The following is an 18973-nucleotide window of genomic DNA, read 5'->3' as shown; positions in this document are numbered from 1 at the left end:
CTCAACTGAATCACTTATGGAACTTCTTAAAACTATATATATGCTTGGGTTCCAGCCTGGTCTCAGAAAGGATCTGGAAAAAAATGCCTTTTTTAATAAAAATTTCCACAAGTGATTCTCAGAGTTCTGGATAACTACCACTACCTTTTCTCGTTTCTTCTTCTTCTTCAAAATCTTGAAATGTCATCTCTGAGTGATTTTAAAGGTAAAGAGAGAGGGATAAAAATAGCCTTGCAGGCATTCTGTTCTCTGTACTATGATCATGAAGGTAGAAGGATGTGTTTCTGCATTCAATGGATTTGAATATGTGAAGTCCTAAGCCTTCATCTTTTCTTTTCTCTGGTTCCTCTCTGCAGTCTCCTTTCAGCCTGCTTCAGGAATGAGCTTGTGGAGCCGCGGAGAGAAACCCCGAGACAATCTGACGCCTTCTTTAGACATTCCAGTCCCCCAAATCGATCAGTGTACCCATAGAGCCCCATCTCTGTATTTTGAGTGTGTGTGTTTATTGTGTTTCTGTGTGTGTGAGAAAGTGTGTGTGTGAGAGTGTGTTTGTGTGTGCGTGCGCACACGTGCGTGCATGTGTGTGTATCCAGCCCTCGTAACCAGGACTTGAAGACACTTTGGCTCAGAGACCCAACTGCTCAAAGGCACACAGCCATTAGTGAGAAAATCTCTGAAGGGACTCAAAACTGTACAAGAAAGGAAGTTTTCTGCAGATTCTGTATCCTTAGATCTAGTATGGGTCTGTCAGGAACCCCTGTGTTTGTGAGCTTTTGTGTTGTTTCTCGGGAGGGAGGAGCTCAGGCTGGGACGAGGGGCATTACAATGTTTATTGGAACCCTTTTCTGTTACCTTCTGTTGTTTCTGAAACTCATGAAGAAGCTTTTGAGCAGGTCTCAAACTTAGATGTCTTTTTAAGAAAAGGAGAAAAAAAGTTGTTATTGTCTGTGGGTGGCTGAGAGACTCAGTCAGGCCCTTTTAATGCTGGTCATGCAATGATACTGCAAATAGTAACAAGCTAAGGTATCAAATGTACTGCTGGGCAGAGAGGTGATAACTACCACGAGTAGCCACTGTAGGGGATGATTCTTTTCTTCTTTTTGAGAACTTACATCATCAGTATCTTCCCCTCATATGTAGTAGAAAGTTCATTAATGCTGTGTCAGACCCTGAACTAACAACCCATGTCAGCATCTGATGTGATAGACTCTCTTCCTTGCTCCTGGAAACCCTGGAGATCTATCCCTCCAAATTGGGGTTTGGACCCCAAGGAAAGTAAACCTGTTTTGTCATTTTAAGAAGAGGGTAAAACTACCCTGGTGATATTCTTCCAGGCAGTCATATATCATTCGTCAGTGCCCAAAGTGGAATTCAACATCCTAACACCAAATCTATGAATAACATCTCTGGAGTTCCTGTCCCTCAGTCTGACCCTAAAGTCACCCATATCACTAACATTGTTCAAACTGTCTTGTCAAGGACACTTAGGTTTTGTCTAAGTGATGTCCAAGTAAACACATGTTAAAGTCAACCCTCCTGGCCCAAATATTAGAGTTGATGACTTTTCTTTTTTTGGTTCAGTGAGTTTAGAGAATCTATTTATTTCCATTTTAAAATCATATTTAAAAATAATAATATAAAGACTTAAAAAATCTTCTCCCCACAGCAGGTCACAGCTCTTTATTCTGTGTCACCACAGCAATGATTTCTCGTTATTGAGGCTGTTGCTTTATGGATGTGTGATTTTAATTTTCAATAAACTTTTGCATCTTGGTTTATCTTGCAGTTTTCCTTTTCTGTCTCTTGCTTTTTTAAAAATCTCTGAAGTGCTAGAATATTTTCACTTAAGTGCTTGATGTTCCATGTGTAAGTCAAAAGAGCAAGCAGAATAGGTCATTTTGGTTCTGTCTACACTATTGCCAGTAGTTGCTATTTTTATTTAAGATACTCGGTATCAAGGTCATCAATCTGAAAAACAAATTTCAATGCCAACACTAACTTGAAAATATGTTTAGCCCTGTGCATGTTAAATTTCATCATAAAGAGCTAGACCCTTATAATATCATTTGTTCACATCTCTGAACAAGTCTCAAGTTATATCTTCAGCTGCCAAGTTCTTTAGAAGAAATTTAAATCAAATTCCAATTTATTAAATATTTTGGCTTCTGTGACAAAGGCCATAGAAAATATCCAGAAATCTGTAGTGGAACTTGTTGTCCAATGCTTTAAAAAAAAAAATTACAGTTTCTGATCTTTGAGTAACTCTTTTTTAAAACTTCAAAAACTATTTTTCTAATGAAAAATAGTATAGTCGCTTAGAAAAGCACGTAAGAAAAAACTTGTTTATGTTTGAGATAAAAGTAGAATAGTGAAATCAGATTATCTTGTAACATTGGGACAAGTTTCACTTTCCTTTTAAGGAATTCACAAATTCCTTAAAGGGTGAGTAAATGTGTTTAGTTTTTTAACATTTGCACTTTCTTTCAGACTTTTTTTTCAGAAATTCACTCTATTTTTATGGAAGTTTTTAATGTGTTTGTAATGATGTTTATATACATGCATATATGTGAGCTGATGGAACATATTTTATAATTACAGTTGATCTAGCTGGGGAAGAAACACTGTCTTTTGTCTTTAGAAGCAAAATTCCCCAGATAGGGAGAAAAGTTACATGCGGGATGGTACTGGGCAGAATTTCCAAGAGGAACCATTCCTTTTCTCATGTTCCATGTCTTTCCGCCCACCCCACCCCCCTTTTTTTTTTTGACCCCCTCTCATACCTGTGGTGTTTCCAGGATCTGAGACTGCACTCCAGCAATGGTTTGGTAAGATAGTTTCACCCTGATACATTGCCAGATTCCACTAGAGAGTTATCTTTTCTTTAGCAATGGAAGATTGAAGGACACAGAAGGAATCCTTTGGTGGAATTCTAGGCATCTCCAGCAAAGCGGTGAAGACTTTGAATTTGTGTCTTCTCAAGAATCTTAACTCTCTGCCACATAGATACTCGCTAGACTCGGAATCTGGAAACCTGATTTCAATCCTGGATGATCCTAAAGCTCTCTTGTGGTTCTGAGATATGGGATTTTATTCCTAGAAATGTACACAGAAACCTACGTTATCCACATTAAGAACCAGAACTTGATTTTACCAGGGCTTCTACTCAAAACTAGAAATACATGGAACATACCTTTTCTAATTTTTGTATGTTGGATTTCTGAAAAAATCTAAAGTGCCTCTAGAGAAAATGACCTGAGGCTTACACCTTGTTATTTTTCTGGGGATAGCTATATTCTGACTTTTTCCATTTAGTGTGTGTGTATTGTGTGTGTGCACATTTTCTTTATTGAGTGGGGACAGAAACCATAACAGCACAGGTTATGTTGTCTCTGAACACTTTTTCCATCTCTTCATATGCCCCAGCAGTATTTAGGATTGTCTGCTCAAACATTGTGACATTATATTTGTAAAGGAAAAAAAAAGTTGTTCTTGAAGGCCTTTAAATTGGTTATGATTTTTTTCAGCTTTGCTCCCTTTTCCAGAGCACATAGAGATGTTCAGAATATTTTCTACATCAGACATACAAGCTTATAATAAACAGATGACCACAACCTTTCTCCTTGTAGCTTTAACACTCACTTCAGCATTAAAGGAGATGCATTCAAAGTTTCTGAACTTTTCAGACTCTCTTATTCTTATTCATCTCTTCACTCTAATTTCTGGATTTGTCCAGCTAAGAGTCCTTGCCACTTCTTCCTATTAATTCTTAAACTGACACCTCTTATCCCCTTGACTACACACTAAAGTATGAAACATTTGGAGCTGGAGGAGAAGAGCAAAAGGCAGCAATGTCTCTTGAGCACCTACAATTTACAGGACAATATCCAGGAGTCTTACATAATCTGATTTAATCTCCATAGCAAGTCTTCTGGAGTGAGTGTAATACCTGTTCTACAGATTAAGAAAATGAGACTGGAGAGACTTGTATAAAACTCAAAATCCCTTAACTGATTTGTGTCAGATCTAAAATATTAACCCAGATATTGTGATTGGCTCCAAAATTCATGTTCCTTCTTTGTTTATCTATGATTTGTGACCTACCTTCCTTAAAAATAGTTTAGGTGGCTTAAAATGAACTAATAAAATTACAGAAAAATAAAGACCACAAAGAGAACAGGAGAAGGGAATTGTAATAGGATGTGGAAGAAGGCATTCACTATAATTAAGGGTCCAGGGAAAATTCAGAGCTTTTAAATACACTTTCACTTTCCTAGTGGTGGACATTAATGCTTCAAGGAACATTTCCATTAGTTCTTGCTGTACATGTGACTGATTGGGGAGGGTAAGAGGGATAAGTAGACATTTCTTTAGGTTACAGAGGACCAGTCTGCCTCTGGATTCTGGGCAACCGGGCATCTTTGTCACTTTGTGGTGGGTAAAGATAAAGGAAGAAGCACCTAGTGAAGTTTCTCTTGGTCATCCTGCTATGAGCTTTCTTGCACTTCAATATGGACTTAACAGATGTTCCTAGGTATATTCAAACGTGTTGACTCATGCAAGGCTTCTACACAGGGGTGGAGTGGACCTGGGGATAGCTAGGACTCCCTTTACTATATCCTTTGTTCCATGCTTTATCTCAGCCTCTTATGCTTCTCTCACTACTTCACCTACTTCTTGATTATGTAACCTATTGCACTGTCTTACTTCTGGGAAGGTGCCACAGAATGAAAGGAAATGCTTTGGACTAAGAGAAGAGCCCTCTCAGCTCATCATTTAGAGCCATGTGTGACTTGGGTCCATTTTTCCTTAGAGTATTATATTTACCCACCTGTACAACAGGCATTATCGTTTCTGCCCATTGCTACCCTGACGTCCCATGTCCATCTGTGACTCATTCAGAGAATGGATAAAAGAGAGCTTGGTAACCTGAAGAATCTTACAATTGGGAGAGTTTATTATATAAACAGCTGTTTATACAACAAGGATCTAAACTTGTCTTCTTGAGGAAGGCTAAAGTGAGAAATCAGTACCCTCCCGCTTTAAGGCAGCAATTGTAAAATACAGCTGAATTGTCAATTGCACGTTAATTGTTGTGTTCATTTATGCAAATATAGCCTATTATTTGAATTCCTCTAGCCAAGGCTGTTCAGTGATATGGAATGGAGGCTTCCATGTTTTGTGTAATTATGGAGGATGCAGAGTGGCAGCTTTGAAGTCCAAGCCTAGCACTTCTGTAGCACTCAGGTGTTCAAGCCACTTGTTATTTTTTCAGACATTATTATACCATGCTTGTTTGGAGCTTGGATTCATGTACAGAGCCTTCTAAATCTGATATACACACAAACAAAACTTGACTATACAAGTTTGTATGGCTCCAACAGGGAGGAGACAAATAGGAACAAAATAATACATCTTATTTGAAAAGTGTCATAGGGGAGGTTTTCCCCTTTTACATGCTCAACCCAATCTGCATTTTATGGGCACAGATTACTCACTGTAAGTGTCTGATAGTGTGTACAATTCTTCCTTATCTTATCTTGTTCAGTTATCACCATAGCTCTACAAGGTTGGTTGGATTATAATCACCATATATCCTCTATTCTACGAGCTTCTCAAAGATGAGATAATTTCTTATAAGTTTCCCCATGTCCAGCATCTAACTCATGCAATAAGTATATATATATATATTTAGTTTACATACATTTTAGTTTTCTGGTGAGGGATGTTTACTGGCTTGCACAGAGACCTATCGATTTCTAATATATGCTGAAGGAAGACTCAAGTCTTGAATTTCTGACTCCATATCCCCTAATTCTGGTAGAAATCACTAGTTCTATATTCAAAGTCAGGAACGGCAGCTGAATAGGGAATATCATATATAATATAATACATAGTGCTGTGTACATTCTCAGTCGCTGCAGTCCTGTCTGACTCTTTGTCACACCATGGACCATAGCCCACCATGCTCCTCTGTCCATGGGATTTTCTCAGCAAGAATACTAGAGTGGGTTGCCATGCCCACCTCCAGGGGATCTTCCTGACCCAGAGACTGAACCTGTCTTCTGCATCTCCTGCATTGCAGGTGGATTCTTCACCACTGTGCCACCAGGGAAGCCATAATACATAGTAGGACAAACCAATTCTAGTTAGTTTGCAAATCAAAGTCATGCTGAATGGTAAACTGTGTTTCTTCTTCCCTTTGTAAGAGACACAGATTTGATCTCTCAGTGGGGAAGATCCCCTGGAGTAGGAAATGGCAACCCACTCCAGTGTTCTTGCCTGAAAAATCCTGTGGACAGAGGAACCTGGCAGGCTACAGTTTATGATGTCATAAAGAGACAAACACAACTGAGTACCTATGCACGCGCGCACACACACACACACACACACACACACACGCCCCAGAGACTTGTGGAAGCTTAACAGAACAGTTGTTTGGACTCTCAGATTCCCTCTGTGTAGAGAGGCTGTTGGTATTCTGATGGGCTCCCTCATGGCCCAGGAACAGCTAAGCTGAGAAAGCATGTTTCCGTGTTGAGGCCTCTGCATGATGGCTGCCAAATGCCCTGTTTGATTGGCTTTATGGTTACTTTATTCATATCCCAAATTGCCAAGCTCCAGCTATAGGTGAAACACCTCAGCCACAATTTGAGCTCGCCATCTCCATGTCTTTCATAAGCCTTTGGGTCTTCACTCAGTTCTTTTCCCTTTTTGATTTTCACATTGAGAGGGATGGAGAAAACAAAAGGGGGAAAAGAAGATGCAATGATTTCCCCTCTCACAAAGGAGATGCTTTAGGAAGATACTCATCTCTGTCCTGTAGTCACATAGGAAACATGATATGATGATAGCTTTGTGATCCCTGCCAAGGCAGGAGAGGTTCTCAAATGGAAACACAAATAAGTTCCTGTCATTGCTCTGGAGGAATATTTTACACCTATATAGTTAGGGCCATGTTTTAGTCTGAGACCTGTTGGAAATGACCGGTCCCCACTCCTCAGCATCCTGTGCTTACCATACTTCCATGTTTGTGTTCCCAGGACCTCGATGCAGTCTCAGTCTTCCTACGGTAACAGCTCCCCACCTCTGAACAAAATGAACAGCATGAACAAGCTGCCTTCCGTGAGCCAGCTTATCAACCCTCAGCAGCGCAACGCCCTCACTCCCACCACCATTCCTGATGGCATGGGAGCCAACAGTAAGAACATCTCCCTTGAGCTGCAGCTGGAGGACCAGCAGGGCTAGTGTAGGGGAAGACTCTGCTCTGGGGTCAGGGAAGGCTTGCTCTGAATGTATGGAGGCACAGAGAGAAGCTGAGTGGCTTAAATTTCTCTTGGGCAAAGTTGTCTCACTTTTAAGATCTATGACTCATTGAAAAGCACATTGGTAGAGAAGGAGAAGGCTATTCCTTTAGTAGGGATAAGGATATCTGTGGAAAGAACAGTCTGCTTCCTGCCAACCCAGATGGGGACCCACCTTCTGCAAACTTTGAGATTATCGGTAGGAAAAATGGCCAACGTGTTGGAAGCAGCATAGTGTGGTGGACTTAAAATCTAGAAAAACAGATTGTAGTCTGGACTCTATTGCAGTATTAGCTGTGTAACTCTGGACAAGTCACCTCTCTGATCTAATGCTCAGTTTTCCATTCATAAAATTATCACTCTGCACACTTGGCAGTTTATCAGTCTGTAACTCCACACTTTTGGTCTTCTCAACTCGTCCCCTTCATCCCATACACAGTTATTAAAGAATCAACATAAGGAAACGAGCCTTCCTGTTATTTACTCACACACAGATTCCTCATATCAACTAAGTATAACTATAAGAGAAAATGTGTGAATTGAGCCTGGAAATGGATGATGATCAGTACATAGCTTTGCTATAAATATAATTAGCTTGTCCACTAGAACTTAATCTAGCAGAGTGGATATCCAAACTTGAAAGAAGAAAAAAAAAAAATAGCAAACACACAGTGAGATGGTAAAAATACAAAAACGTTACAAAGCCTAAATACATCCCATGTGTCTTGTAATCACCCTCATAAAGCAGTGCCTCAGTCTTATCCTAGAAATCCTCATGTTTTTTATCAATCCTTCAAATTTGCATTTCACTGTTGCCTTGTAGAGACGGGGTTTTCTTTTTTTTTAACTTTTTATTTTGTATTGGCATATAGCTGATTAATAGCGTTGTAACAGTTTCAAGGTATACAGCAAAAGGACTCAGCTACACATATACATGTACCCATTCTTCTCCAAACTCTGCTCCTATCCAGGCAGGGAGGCTCGGATTGTGACTCTCTCTGGTTCTGATAGCACCTGTTCAGACTGTATTGACATCAGAGGTATATGAGGTCTGGTTCCTTGGTATGGCAATGCAGACATTAGAGCCAGACCACTCTCTCGCTAGTGACAAATACATCCTAAGAATAAACCTGACCCCTCAATAGATCTACTACTTTGGCAATAAAAGGAGAAGGAACCATTTATTATTATTATTATTATTATTTTTTTTTGCTTTCTCTCTGATAAGATCTTAGAGTCCTCAACTTTGTTTTGAGATGACAAAATAGTGAAAGTGGTAATGATCCTTCACATTTGTGTAGCAGTTCGTGTCCTTTGTTCCTTATTTATGCTTAATAATTTTCCTCTGGTGGCATCAGGAAAGTCAGAGGGGAACTGATGAGATGTTCTTGGCTTGTGCTCTCTAGCTGACTAGCTGGTGGTAGAGGCCTTTCCCCTTTGGTAAACTACAATTCACTAAAATAGAAGCAAATTACCTTCATCTTTTTGTGGACATGTTATTTTGCTTTATATTATTTTATACCTAAAAACAAAATCTGTTTCATAATTATTATTGGTATTGAGCTTTTCTTCTCTATAAGTGAGTGTTTACAGTTTGTTCTTTAGTAAGAAACCAGTCCAAGTTGGTGTCGTTCCCACACGTAATCCTGAAATGGACTAGAAAAAAAGAGCTAGGGTCTTTCATTGCCTCCTTCCTTCTGAGACATTTGGTTCCCTACGAATACTGCAGTGAATTCTCTCATTCCCAAACCAGTATCCCAAAGGGCCCTTTCTCATTCACGGATGTGTTCATTTGTTCACATAACTTAAGTTTCCTGGGCATCTGCTCTATGCCAGGCACTGTGCTTGGGTCTCCGGGGAACCAGACATGCATCAGGTCTAATCTCCATGCTTAAAGAGATTAGCCTAGTGAAGGAGGCAGAAATATAACTCAGGAAGGCAAATACAAAGAGAACTGTATTAACATCAGGAGCAGCAAGTATTAGAAGGAGACAGAGCAGTAGAAGTAGAAAACAGAATGGGAAGAGATTGTTCTAAGAGAATGTACCATGGTCAAGAACTATGTCATTAGTTTGGAGTTTGGTAACTCTTCTGTTCAGTGAGATGCAGGGTGCTTAGAGGGGTGTAGTAAGAGATAAGACTGGAAAGGAAGGTTGGTAGAGTAGGCCCTTGGTAACGTTAAACCAGGTGAGATGGACCACTGGGATGGTGGTATGTGATAACGGCAGTAACCCTCTCTGTTCCTCCTGCTTCTGTTCAGTTCCTATGATGGGCACCCACATGCCAATGGCTGGAGACATGAATGGACTCAGCCCCACCCAGGCCCTCCCTCCCCCACTCTCCATGCCATCCACCTCCCACTGCACCCCCCCACCTCCGTACCCCACAGATTGCAGCCTTGTCAGGTGAGTCCACAGCATGTCCCCTGGGGGCCTGTCCTAAGCATCTCTGGGTGGTGGAGGGTGGACACTGTCAAAGTTAATAGCATAGTTGGAAAGAAAGCAAGCAACTCTGTGGTTCAAGTTCAGTTATCTCTAATCTATGGAGTCATCAGTAGTATTTAATCAAAGCAACCATAATAATCAACATGGGAAAAAGTGAAAATATGAGTTTATAGGCATATAAGTGTCCATGCCTGTTTTCTCCATCTTCACTTATTCCCTTACTCCTCCATCATATTTTTACAGTCAGTTGTGACCTTTAAATTGGTGCTCAGGGCTGGGGTTCCCAAAAGGGCAGTCAACTTGCTATCTTGCTCCCTTTCCTGCTCTCTAGGCCTCATAGCTCTCAACCGCCATGGGATCATTATTTTGAAGCTGGATGTCCATCAAAAAGTTTGAATGTTAGCAAAAATGACAGGGACTCTCAAGAAGCCAGTGGCCTCTTCTGCTTTGTCATATGAGAAACAGGGACATTCCAGGAAAGGGAGTTCAGATAGCTAGAAGAAAGCCATGAAGCCTAGAAATTTGTTTCCAGCAGAGGCAAGTGTAGGTATCCAAATCTCATGCCTGTTGCCTATCATCTGCTCGTGCTTCATGTGCAGAAGGACTTTTTCACTTGACTGCTGGAATAATAGGTGTTGGTTCCCACATGACTGATGCAGCAGCATTAGCAGTGTCAGTCAGAAAGATGGCCAAGTGCATGTCTCATCTCATCCAGTATTTGGCTCTGTGATGATTGTGGTACCATTTATCTGAGACCAGGAAAGAAAAGAAGGGGATCTGTATTCTGAAGAGGACATAAATCAGAAAGCATTGATGACTGCACAGTATAGTGGCCCACAATTTTTCCTTAGCCACATAAACCATTCTCAGAAACCTCAGATACAAACAATCAAAGTGGAGATGCTATTTTTGAAGTAAAGAGCCAGGAGGCAAGAGGACTGGAAACCTGAGCACTGGACTCCTTCCTTTCACCCCCTGCAATGGCTCCTAAGGCACTGATATGCAACCCATGGAACTCCACTCATCCACCATTTGAAAAATCTCTGCTCTGCAGGAATCCTTGAACAGTTGACTTTAATCTCTGTAGATCTAAATTAAAGTTCATGTCACTGCTGCTGCTGCTGCTAAGTCGCTTCAGTCGTGTCCGACACTGTGCGACCCCAGAGACGGCAGCCCACCAGGCTCCCCCGTCCCTGGGATTCTCCAGGCAAGAACACTGGAGTGGGTTGCCATTTCCTTCTCCAATGCATGAAAGTTAAAAATGAAAGTGAAGTCGCTCAGTCGTGTCCGACTCTTAGCGACGCCATGGACTGTAGCCCACCAGGCTCCTCCATCCATGGGATTTTCCAGGCAAGAGTACTGGAGTGGGGTGCCATTGCCTTGTAATCACTCCCAAACCTCCAATCCAAGGCCCCACATATATTTTATATACCCCTAGTCTCTTCTGTAGGGCATCCCAGGGGAAAATGTTGGGTTTTCCTTTATCTTGCCAATGCAGTTGGGGTGAACTTTCTTTTTCTGTTTCCTCCTTCCTCTTCCCTCCTCCCTCTGCAGTTTCTTAGCGAGGTTGGGCTGTTCATCATGTCTGGACTATTTCACGACCCAGGGGCTGACCACCATCTATCAGATTGAGCATTACTCCATGGATGTAAGTAACTGTTAGACTTTTCTCTTGAGTTTTATTTCTTAATTTCCTCCCTCTGGTGACATCCACCTTGTAATTGAATCCCCTCTGTTTCTCAATCCTCAATTTTGATGAAACGCATAACTATATTAGAAAGATCCTCAGACCTCCACCTCTACATTTGAGAAGTTCAGGACTCAGCCATCTTCAGCTTGTCTGATCAGTCAGCAGTCTTCTATTACATGCATACTATGTGCAGAGTAGGAAAAAGATCTGATTCCCACCTTCAAGGAATATATGATCTCTGAAGAGTTCAGAGGACTTTCTGGAAGTTCTCATTAATTGGTATAAGATCCCAGGGAGAATAGCAGGAAGCTAGTGATGTTATTTTCACTTTAAAACATGGGGAGACAACAATATAGTCATTTGTGTGGATTAGTTGATGTCAGAACCAGGAATAGAACCCTGAGGTGTAAGCGTCTGGCCTTTCACCCTATTAATTGAACTTTTCTGCCTTTCCTTAAAATAGGACATGATAAGGGATTGAGTAGTGTCTCTCAATAAGAACCATATGTTTGTTCATGATCAAATGTACCAGAGTAGGGTCCAGGCATACCTGACCACTGGGAAAGATCACTGGTTATGGGTTCAAGTCCCAGCCGTGCTTTTTAGTGGTGATAAGAACATGGTGTAATCACTTTGCTTCTCTGGGTCTCAGTTAATCAAATTGGGTTCAAAATCACTGCCTTCTGGCTTTGATAACCTTTAGAGCAACCTGGATGGGAGGGAACTTATTCTTGCTTCTACAGTACCTCTTGAACTACTGCTCACGTGGGAGGGAGCTCATTTCATTCTGGTTTACAGCAATCTGGTTTTTCTCCCAGGCTACGCTATATGCTGCTCTGTTTGGGGTTCACTCTCCTCCCTTCTAGCTTCCAGAGGGCCCTTTGGGCTGGTGGAAGAAGATATTCTCTGCCTCTGCTGCTGCTTTTGTAGTTGAGACCTCTTTTTGCCCCCTTCCTTGAGCACCGATGCCAGAGACAGCCCATGCAGTGTAAGAACACCCCTGCCCTATGGTAATGAGCACATGCTGCACTGCCCCTATGCCCGCCCTTCTTTACCCCTCAATCACCCCTGGCTGCTGCTCCCTAATGGAAGAAATTACAAGTAAAAGCCACATAGAAAGCTTTAGGAGTATGTTCCAACAGGTTTCTGAGAACTTCACAATGATGTCCATCCATTGAAGGCAGTTTGACACAAGTCATTGTGTTGCTCCGTGTTTGAGAACCTTACATGATTGAACAGGAACTTTGTCCCTTCCTTATATTTTTAAAGCTTTGTCTTCCACTTACTTCTCCCCAATGGGGACTGGGTCAGGATGCCTCTTTGGTTGTTAGGATCTGCCGATGCTCTCCACAAGTCCATCTCTGCTGGTGTTAGCTAGGTCCTGAGCCAGGCTCTGGGCCACAGCTATCCCACCCATCAGGATAAGTTCAGATCTATCCAGAGAGTAATGCAGTTCAATGGAGCCTAGTTTACAAAGAGTTTTGGATTTATTTGGAGTTTCAGAAGCATACAGAGGTATGCTCACTTATCTATTTGTGGATTAACTTCTTTATACTGTATTTTCCTGCTAGAATAGGAAATTAGAGTACCCATACTGCTCATTTCCAAATTAAGAAATATTGGGAGGCTATCTAATTTCTGCATCCTCACTTCAGCTTCTTCCTCTTCATCACTGGAAATAGACACTTCCTTTTCAGCTTGTCTCTCAACACCAGTCTTAGTTACTTCACATACTTCCCTGGAAAGAATATGGTTAAATTTCAGTGTTTTTATAAGTATTCCCTCTAAGATGCAAGAATGGGTTAATCATGATATAACATAGTAATAATACAGATGACTGAGATTTACATAGTATGCTTTATAATGTGCAATATACTTTCACATCCACATTTGCATATGAGTCCACATTATATGTTGACCTAAAAAGGAATTGTATCCCATTTTGTCAATGAGGAAACTGAGGCCAGTAGGAAATAAATGACTTGAGGGAGGTCTAGAGCTAGTCAGTGACAGAATAAGAGCTTCTGCCGAGGTCTTCTGATGCCAAGCACAGTGTTCTTTCTACCTACCATGCTGCTCCATAAAAAATGCCAACCATCACTAAAACAGGCTAATGAAGTACTAATGCAGATAAACAGAGATACTACCACAGTTAGTTAAGATCAATCATCTTTGTAATGCCTTCTGCTCCTATCCATAGAACATGGACACATACTCTGTGTTTTGATACCCTGATTGATCCAAACACCAAAAGACCTTTTGACCATTAGGACAGTTACAGGTTCAGAGGCTGTCCTGAGTTCCCATTCACTTAATTGTATAATTTTAGATTTATCAACGTCTCTGACCTTCAGCTTTTCCGTCTATAAAATAGGCATAATAATACCGACCACAAATCTTAGCATTAAATAGGATGGTGAATAAAAAAAGATTAATTGAATGCCTGGCATGTCGAAAGTATTTAGTATCTGTTAGTAATTTTTTTTTTTCCTATCTCCTCATATGAGAAGTGGTAGCATTCTATTAATATCTTTCTTCTAGTGATTAGAGCCAGGTAGATTTAAGAGTTGCCAGATTCCTTTACCTGATGTTTTTGTTTGGGGATTTTTGTTCTGTGATCTAAATATTACCTCTATTTTACCAATGAGGAAATGGAGACCAATAGAGCATAAATAAAATACTCTACAAGAACAGATGACACCTCAAGGCTGTATCTTTGTGCTTAGTTACATATATCTTGAAGATTCATAAAGAGCTGATTTTATTGCCGAATTTAGAGTTCAATAAATGCAGGTCAATTAAAGCCAAGCATTGGGGAGCCAAATGGTGTGGACTAAATGTCAATTTTTCTCTTTGTGCTAATTCTCCTGGATTCACTTCCATATTGCACAGGATTTGGCAAGTCTAAAAATCCCTGAGCAATTCCGACATGCCATCTGGAAAGGCATCCTGGACCACCGGCAGCTCCATGACTTCTCCTCCCCTCCCCACCTCCTGCGGACCCCAAGTGGTGCCTCCACAGTCAGCGTAGGCTCCAGTGAGACCCGGGGTGAGCGTGTCATTGACGCTGTGCGCTTCACCCTTCGCCAGACCATCTCCTTCCCACCCCGAGATGAGTGGAATGATTTCAACTTTGACATGGATTCTCGTCGCAACAAGCAACAGCGTATCAAAGAAGAGGGGGAGTGAGCTGAGCGTTGTGTTGCAGGCTCTTCCCATTTTCCCATCTGCTTACCCCCTATTCCCCCCACCCCCACAACCAGGCACTACTGCTTGTCCAGCCAAGCATTCTCCCTAGCTCCTCTCTTTCCTCTTTTCAGTCTGGTTTCCTAAGGGAAGGAGAAATAAGAGGCTGCGGTTTACCTAATGTCTGACCTGGCGCCTGATTCTGTTTCTGGCTTTAAGCCTTCAGCTCCCTTGTTTGCAGGACCGAAATTGTCATGGCTATGCAGAAGTGAGCAAAAAAGCAGTGGGTGTCTCCTTAAGCGGCAGAGAGGTCTCATTGACTTTTATAAAGCATTTTCACCCTTATAGTCTAAGACTATACATATAAATATATAAATATACAGTATGTATTTTTGGGTGGGGGCATTGAGTATTGCTTAAAATGTAATTTAAAGGAAAAAATGGAGTTGCACTTATCACCTTTTTTTTTTTTTCTAATTTACTTGTTTTGGATGGCTTATCTATAGGCCTTCTCTCAAAGTCAGCCATGAATGGTAGTAGGTATCTAGATCTTGATAGTATATGTGAGTGACAATGACATGTAGGTGCCTTCAGTTCTTTTGATGCTAAACACATATTACACCCAACCTTTGGTTTGATCTATTTGTTATTATGTGGGTGAGACTGGATACCTATGTACACGATTCTCTACGTTGGTGTATTTTATGTTACTGATATCTCTACTACGGATGGTGGTTGCCTTCGGGGTGATACAGCTCAATCACAAGAAAAAGTCCATGTTTACACTATCACTCACCAGAAGAAAACAAATATCCTCCCTTGCTTTTGGTTGGGGTTGGGGAATGTGAATAACGGCCAAAATCCTTAAAAAGTCATTGCAACCAGTTCAGTAGCACCTGACACCATGTGTCCTGGTATATCAACAATCTCCTCATATTTAATGCCAGACACACCTTAACTCTCAGTATTTATTGGCAAAGCATTAGCTGCCAGTACAAAAGCTTGAAAACTAAATTTCACACCTAGATTGATTAACTCAATTACATATTTGCTACCCTTGTTTAAGGTTAGCAAATTAAGGTTGATTTGATTGGGATGAATGCACCTGTCTAGTTCTCACAATAAACCTTTAATATGTATTAAGAATATCCAGGAAAAACAGGAATCTTACAGAGATATTGCATCTCCACTAAACAGTAAGAGATCTCCGTAAACCATGAATTGAAGCACTTGGAAGACTTTTTGAAACATAAATAGTATTATTTGGTAAATGTTTCCTCTAGTGACCCTCACATTCTATAAAATTCTGCTTATAAAGGCTTGTTGATCTTTCTGTCTTCAGGGTTTAAAATAGGGGTATTGATTTGGAAAATGTAAAATTATGAGATCAGTTTTCCTGTAGCATCAGTTGTATCACTAAATCACTTATCTTTTTGAATAATATTAATTTTACTTAGATTGAAAGTAACTGTGAGAACCCAACTTCCCGTCCATCTCTCTTCTGGACTGTGCACGTGCATAAAAATATCCCAACAGATTAGAGGGTAAGCTTTCCATTGGAGATGTTGCTTGAACCACACAAGCAGAGACTTCTCTTCAGATTCAAAAATAAAAGTGTAAATGGAGATATTCCTATACATCTTTTAGAAACATACTTTGTAGCAGATGCTTTTTTTTCAATTCACAAAATGGAGTATTTTGTATATATTGCTAATGAGCTCTAAAAGCCTACTGTGCCTTTTGGTAAAGGGCTATCATTGCACATAAGCATCAAGTTTTATTTTAAAGTGCAAAAGGGCTAATGTGGCTCAAAAATATATGAGTTTCACCTGAAAAGTGTATATATATTTTGTGTGTGAAATTGCATACTTTGTGTTTTATTATCTTTCTCTCCTTGGGATAGTGGGTTTTCCAGAACCATCGTTGAGATTTTTTTTATTATTATTATTGTTTTTGTATTTTCATGGAAACACCATTTAGTGAAACTACAATGTCAAATTAAAAAAAAAAAATGCCATTACTGTAAGACGGGGGGAAGGGAAAGTTGTTTTTCTTATTATTTTTTTTTAATTTTGTATGTTAAAGAGAGTGAGTCCTTGATTTCAAAGTTTTATTGTGCATAAATGATAATAAGCACTGCTAATATGTGGAACAAGCATGCAAGTTTGAAAGCCTATTGATGGAAAGAATGAAAGCCGTGCCTTTGCAATGCTAGAAGGACAAATGGCTTCCTGGACTGTCCTGAGTGTTTGAATAAACATAGGACATCTGAGCTATCTCAGCACTATTCGGGTAGCACTAAGGACTCAAATTCCTGTACTGTACATCATGGGTTTGGCATGAGCCAAAGCGAGGCACAACTACTGGCCTCTCATATCCTGGTCGCAACTTAACGTTTTTTGAGTGTATGAGTAACTAGCATAAGGGGAGAAAGAATATTAAGGACAGACAAGGGGGCATGGGCTTAATGGAGTTCTAATGTGGTCTCATTACAGTACAGTTGGCTGAAGAATGGATACATTTTTGTTTGAAGTTGATTAGAAATGGAAATGGAAGATAGAACTTTCTTCATTAAATCCATTTACCTTTTGTTTTCTTGATATTCCCCTAAAATACAGTATGTGGGGTATTGAATGTTTAAGGGTTGCATTTTTTTTTATTATTTTTATAATTGTGAAAAATTAAGTCAATGCCAAATGTTTTATATGCTTTATTAACGTTTTTGAAAGTTTTTTTTTTTTCCTTATAGATGTGATGCTTTTTTTTTTTTTTTTTTTAAGTTTCAGTTGCTTGTCTTATGGAATTTGGGGCAATGGGCTTTGGATGAGCCAGAGGCAAATCCACAAGCCAATTTTGTTTGCCAGGACATGCAATAAAATTTAAAAATAAATAAAATTTGCATTGAGAAATGGTGTTGGTGTATGCATCTGTCTGTCTGCCTGCCTGTCTGGCCTTTGGCCTTATTTTTATTGAGGTAGAAGAAAAGATGCCAAGGATACCCAAGAAACATTAGAGAGATTCAAATATTGACACTTAACAAAAAAATCATTATTTTCTTATTTTCAGTTCAGTTCAGTCGCTCAGTTGTGTCTGACTCTGCGACCCCATGAATCGCAGCATGCCAGGCCTCCCTGTCCATCACCAACTCCCAGAGTTCACTCAGACTCACGTCCATCGAGTCAGTGATGCTATCCAGCCATCTCATCCTCTGTCGTCCCCTTCTCCTCTTGCCCCCAATCCCTCTCAGCATCAGAGTCTTTTCCAATGAGTCAACTCTTCACATGAGGTGGCCAAAGTACAGGAGTTTCACCTTGAGCATCATTCCTTCCAAAGAAATCCCGGGGCTGATCTCCTTCAGAATGGACTGGTTGGATCTCCTTGCAGTCCAAGGGACTCTCAAGAGTCTTCTCCAACACCACAGTTCAAAAGCATCAATTCTTCAGCGCTCAGCTTTATTCACAGTCCAACTCTCACATCCATACATGACCACTGGAAAAACCATAGCCTTGACTAGACGGACCTTTGTTGGCAAAGTAATGTCTCTGCTTTAAAAGATGCTATCTAGGTTGGTCATAACTTTCCTTCCAAGCAGTAATTGTCTTTTAATTTCAGGGCTGCAATCACCATCTGCAGTGATCTTAGAGCCCCAAAAAATCAAGTCTGGCACTGTTTCCACTGTTTCCCCATCTATTTCTCATCAAGTGATGGGACCAGATACCATGATCTTCGTTTTCTGAATGTTGAGCTTTAAGCCAACTTTTTCACTCTCCTCTTTCACTTTCATCAATAGGCTTTTGAGTTCCTCTTCACTTTCTGCCATAAGGGTGGTGTCATCTGCATATCTGAGGTTATTGATATTTCTCCCAGCAATCTTGATTCCAGCTTGTGCTTCTTCCAGTCCAGTGTTTCTCATGATGTATTCTGCATAGAAGTTAAATAAGCAGGGTGACAATATACAGCCTTGATGTACTCCTTTTCCTATTTGGAACCAGTCTGTTGTTCCACGTCCAGTTCTAACTATTGCTTCCTGACCCACATACAAATTTCTCAAGAGGCAGGTCAGGTGATCTGGTATTCCCATCTCTTTCAGAATTTTCCACAGTTTATTGTGATCCACACAGTCAAAGGCTTTGGCATAGTCAATAAAGCAGAAATAGATGTTTTTCTGGAACTCTCTTGCTTTTTTGATGATCCAGCGGATGTTGGCAATTTGATCTCTGGTTCCTCTGCCTTTTCTAAAACCAGCTTGAACATCTGGAAGTTCACGGTTCACGTATTGCTGAAGCCTGGCTTGGAGAATTTTGAGCATTACTTTACTAGCGTGTGAGATGAGTGCAATTGTGCGGTAGTTT

At 40.5% G+C, this 18973-nt stretch overlaps 1 protein-coding gene across 14 annotated transcripts in view; it reads left to right on the top strand.

The window, feature by feature from the left end:
- The window catches only part of TP63 (tumor protein p63), a 274648-nt gene extending 257118 nt beyond the window's left edge, over positions 1-17530 (top strand). For 11 of the 14 annotated variants that reach the window (XM_055568713.1, XM_055568712.1, XM_055568711.1 and 8 more), the window contains 4 exons: positions 7041-7198; positions 9562-9706; positions 11300-11393; positions 14328-17530. In XM_055568713.1, coding sequence (XP_055424688.1) covers positions 7041-7198; positions 9562-9706; positions 11300-11393; positions 14328-14624 — 694 coding nt within the window. In that variant the 3' untranslated portion in view covers positions 14625-17530. The other 3 variants (XM_055568723.1, XM_055568722.1, XM_055568721.1) reach the window with 2 other exon arrangements.
- The last annotated feature ends 1443 nt before the right edge of the window (positions 17531-18973 follow it).

The sequence above is a fragment of the Bubalus kerabau genome, chromosome 2 (genome assembly GCF_029407905.1).
Source record: "Bubalus kerabau isolate K-KA32 ecotype Philippines breed swamp buffalo chromosome 2, PCC_UOA_SB_1v2, whole genome shotgun sequence".
NCBI classification, from domain to species: Eukaryota; Metazoa; Chordata; class Mammalia; order Artiodactyla; family Bovidae; genus Bubalus; species Bubalus kerabau.
Note: the sequence above shows the minus strand (reverse complement) of the source record. Positions and strands in the feature narration are given on the sequence as shown.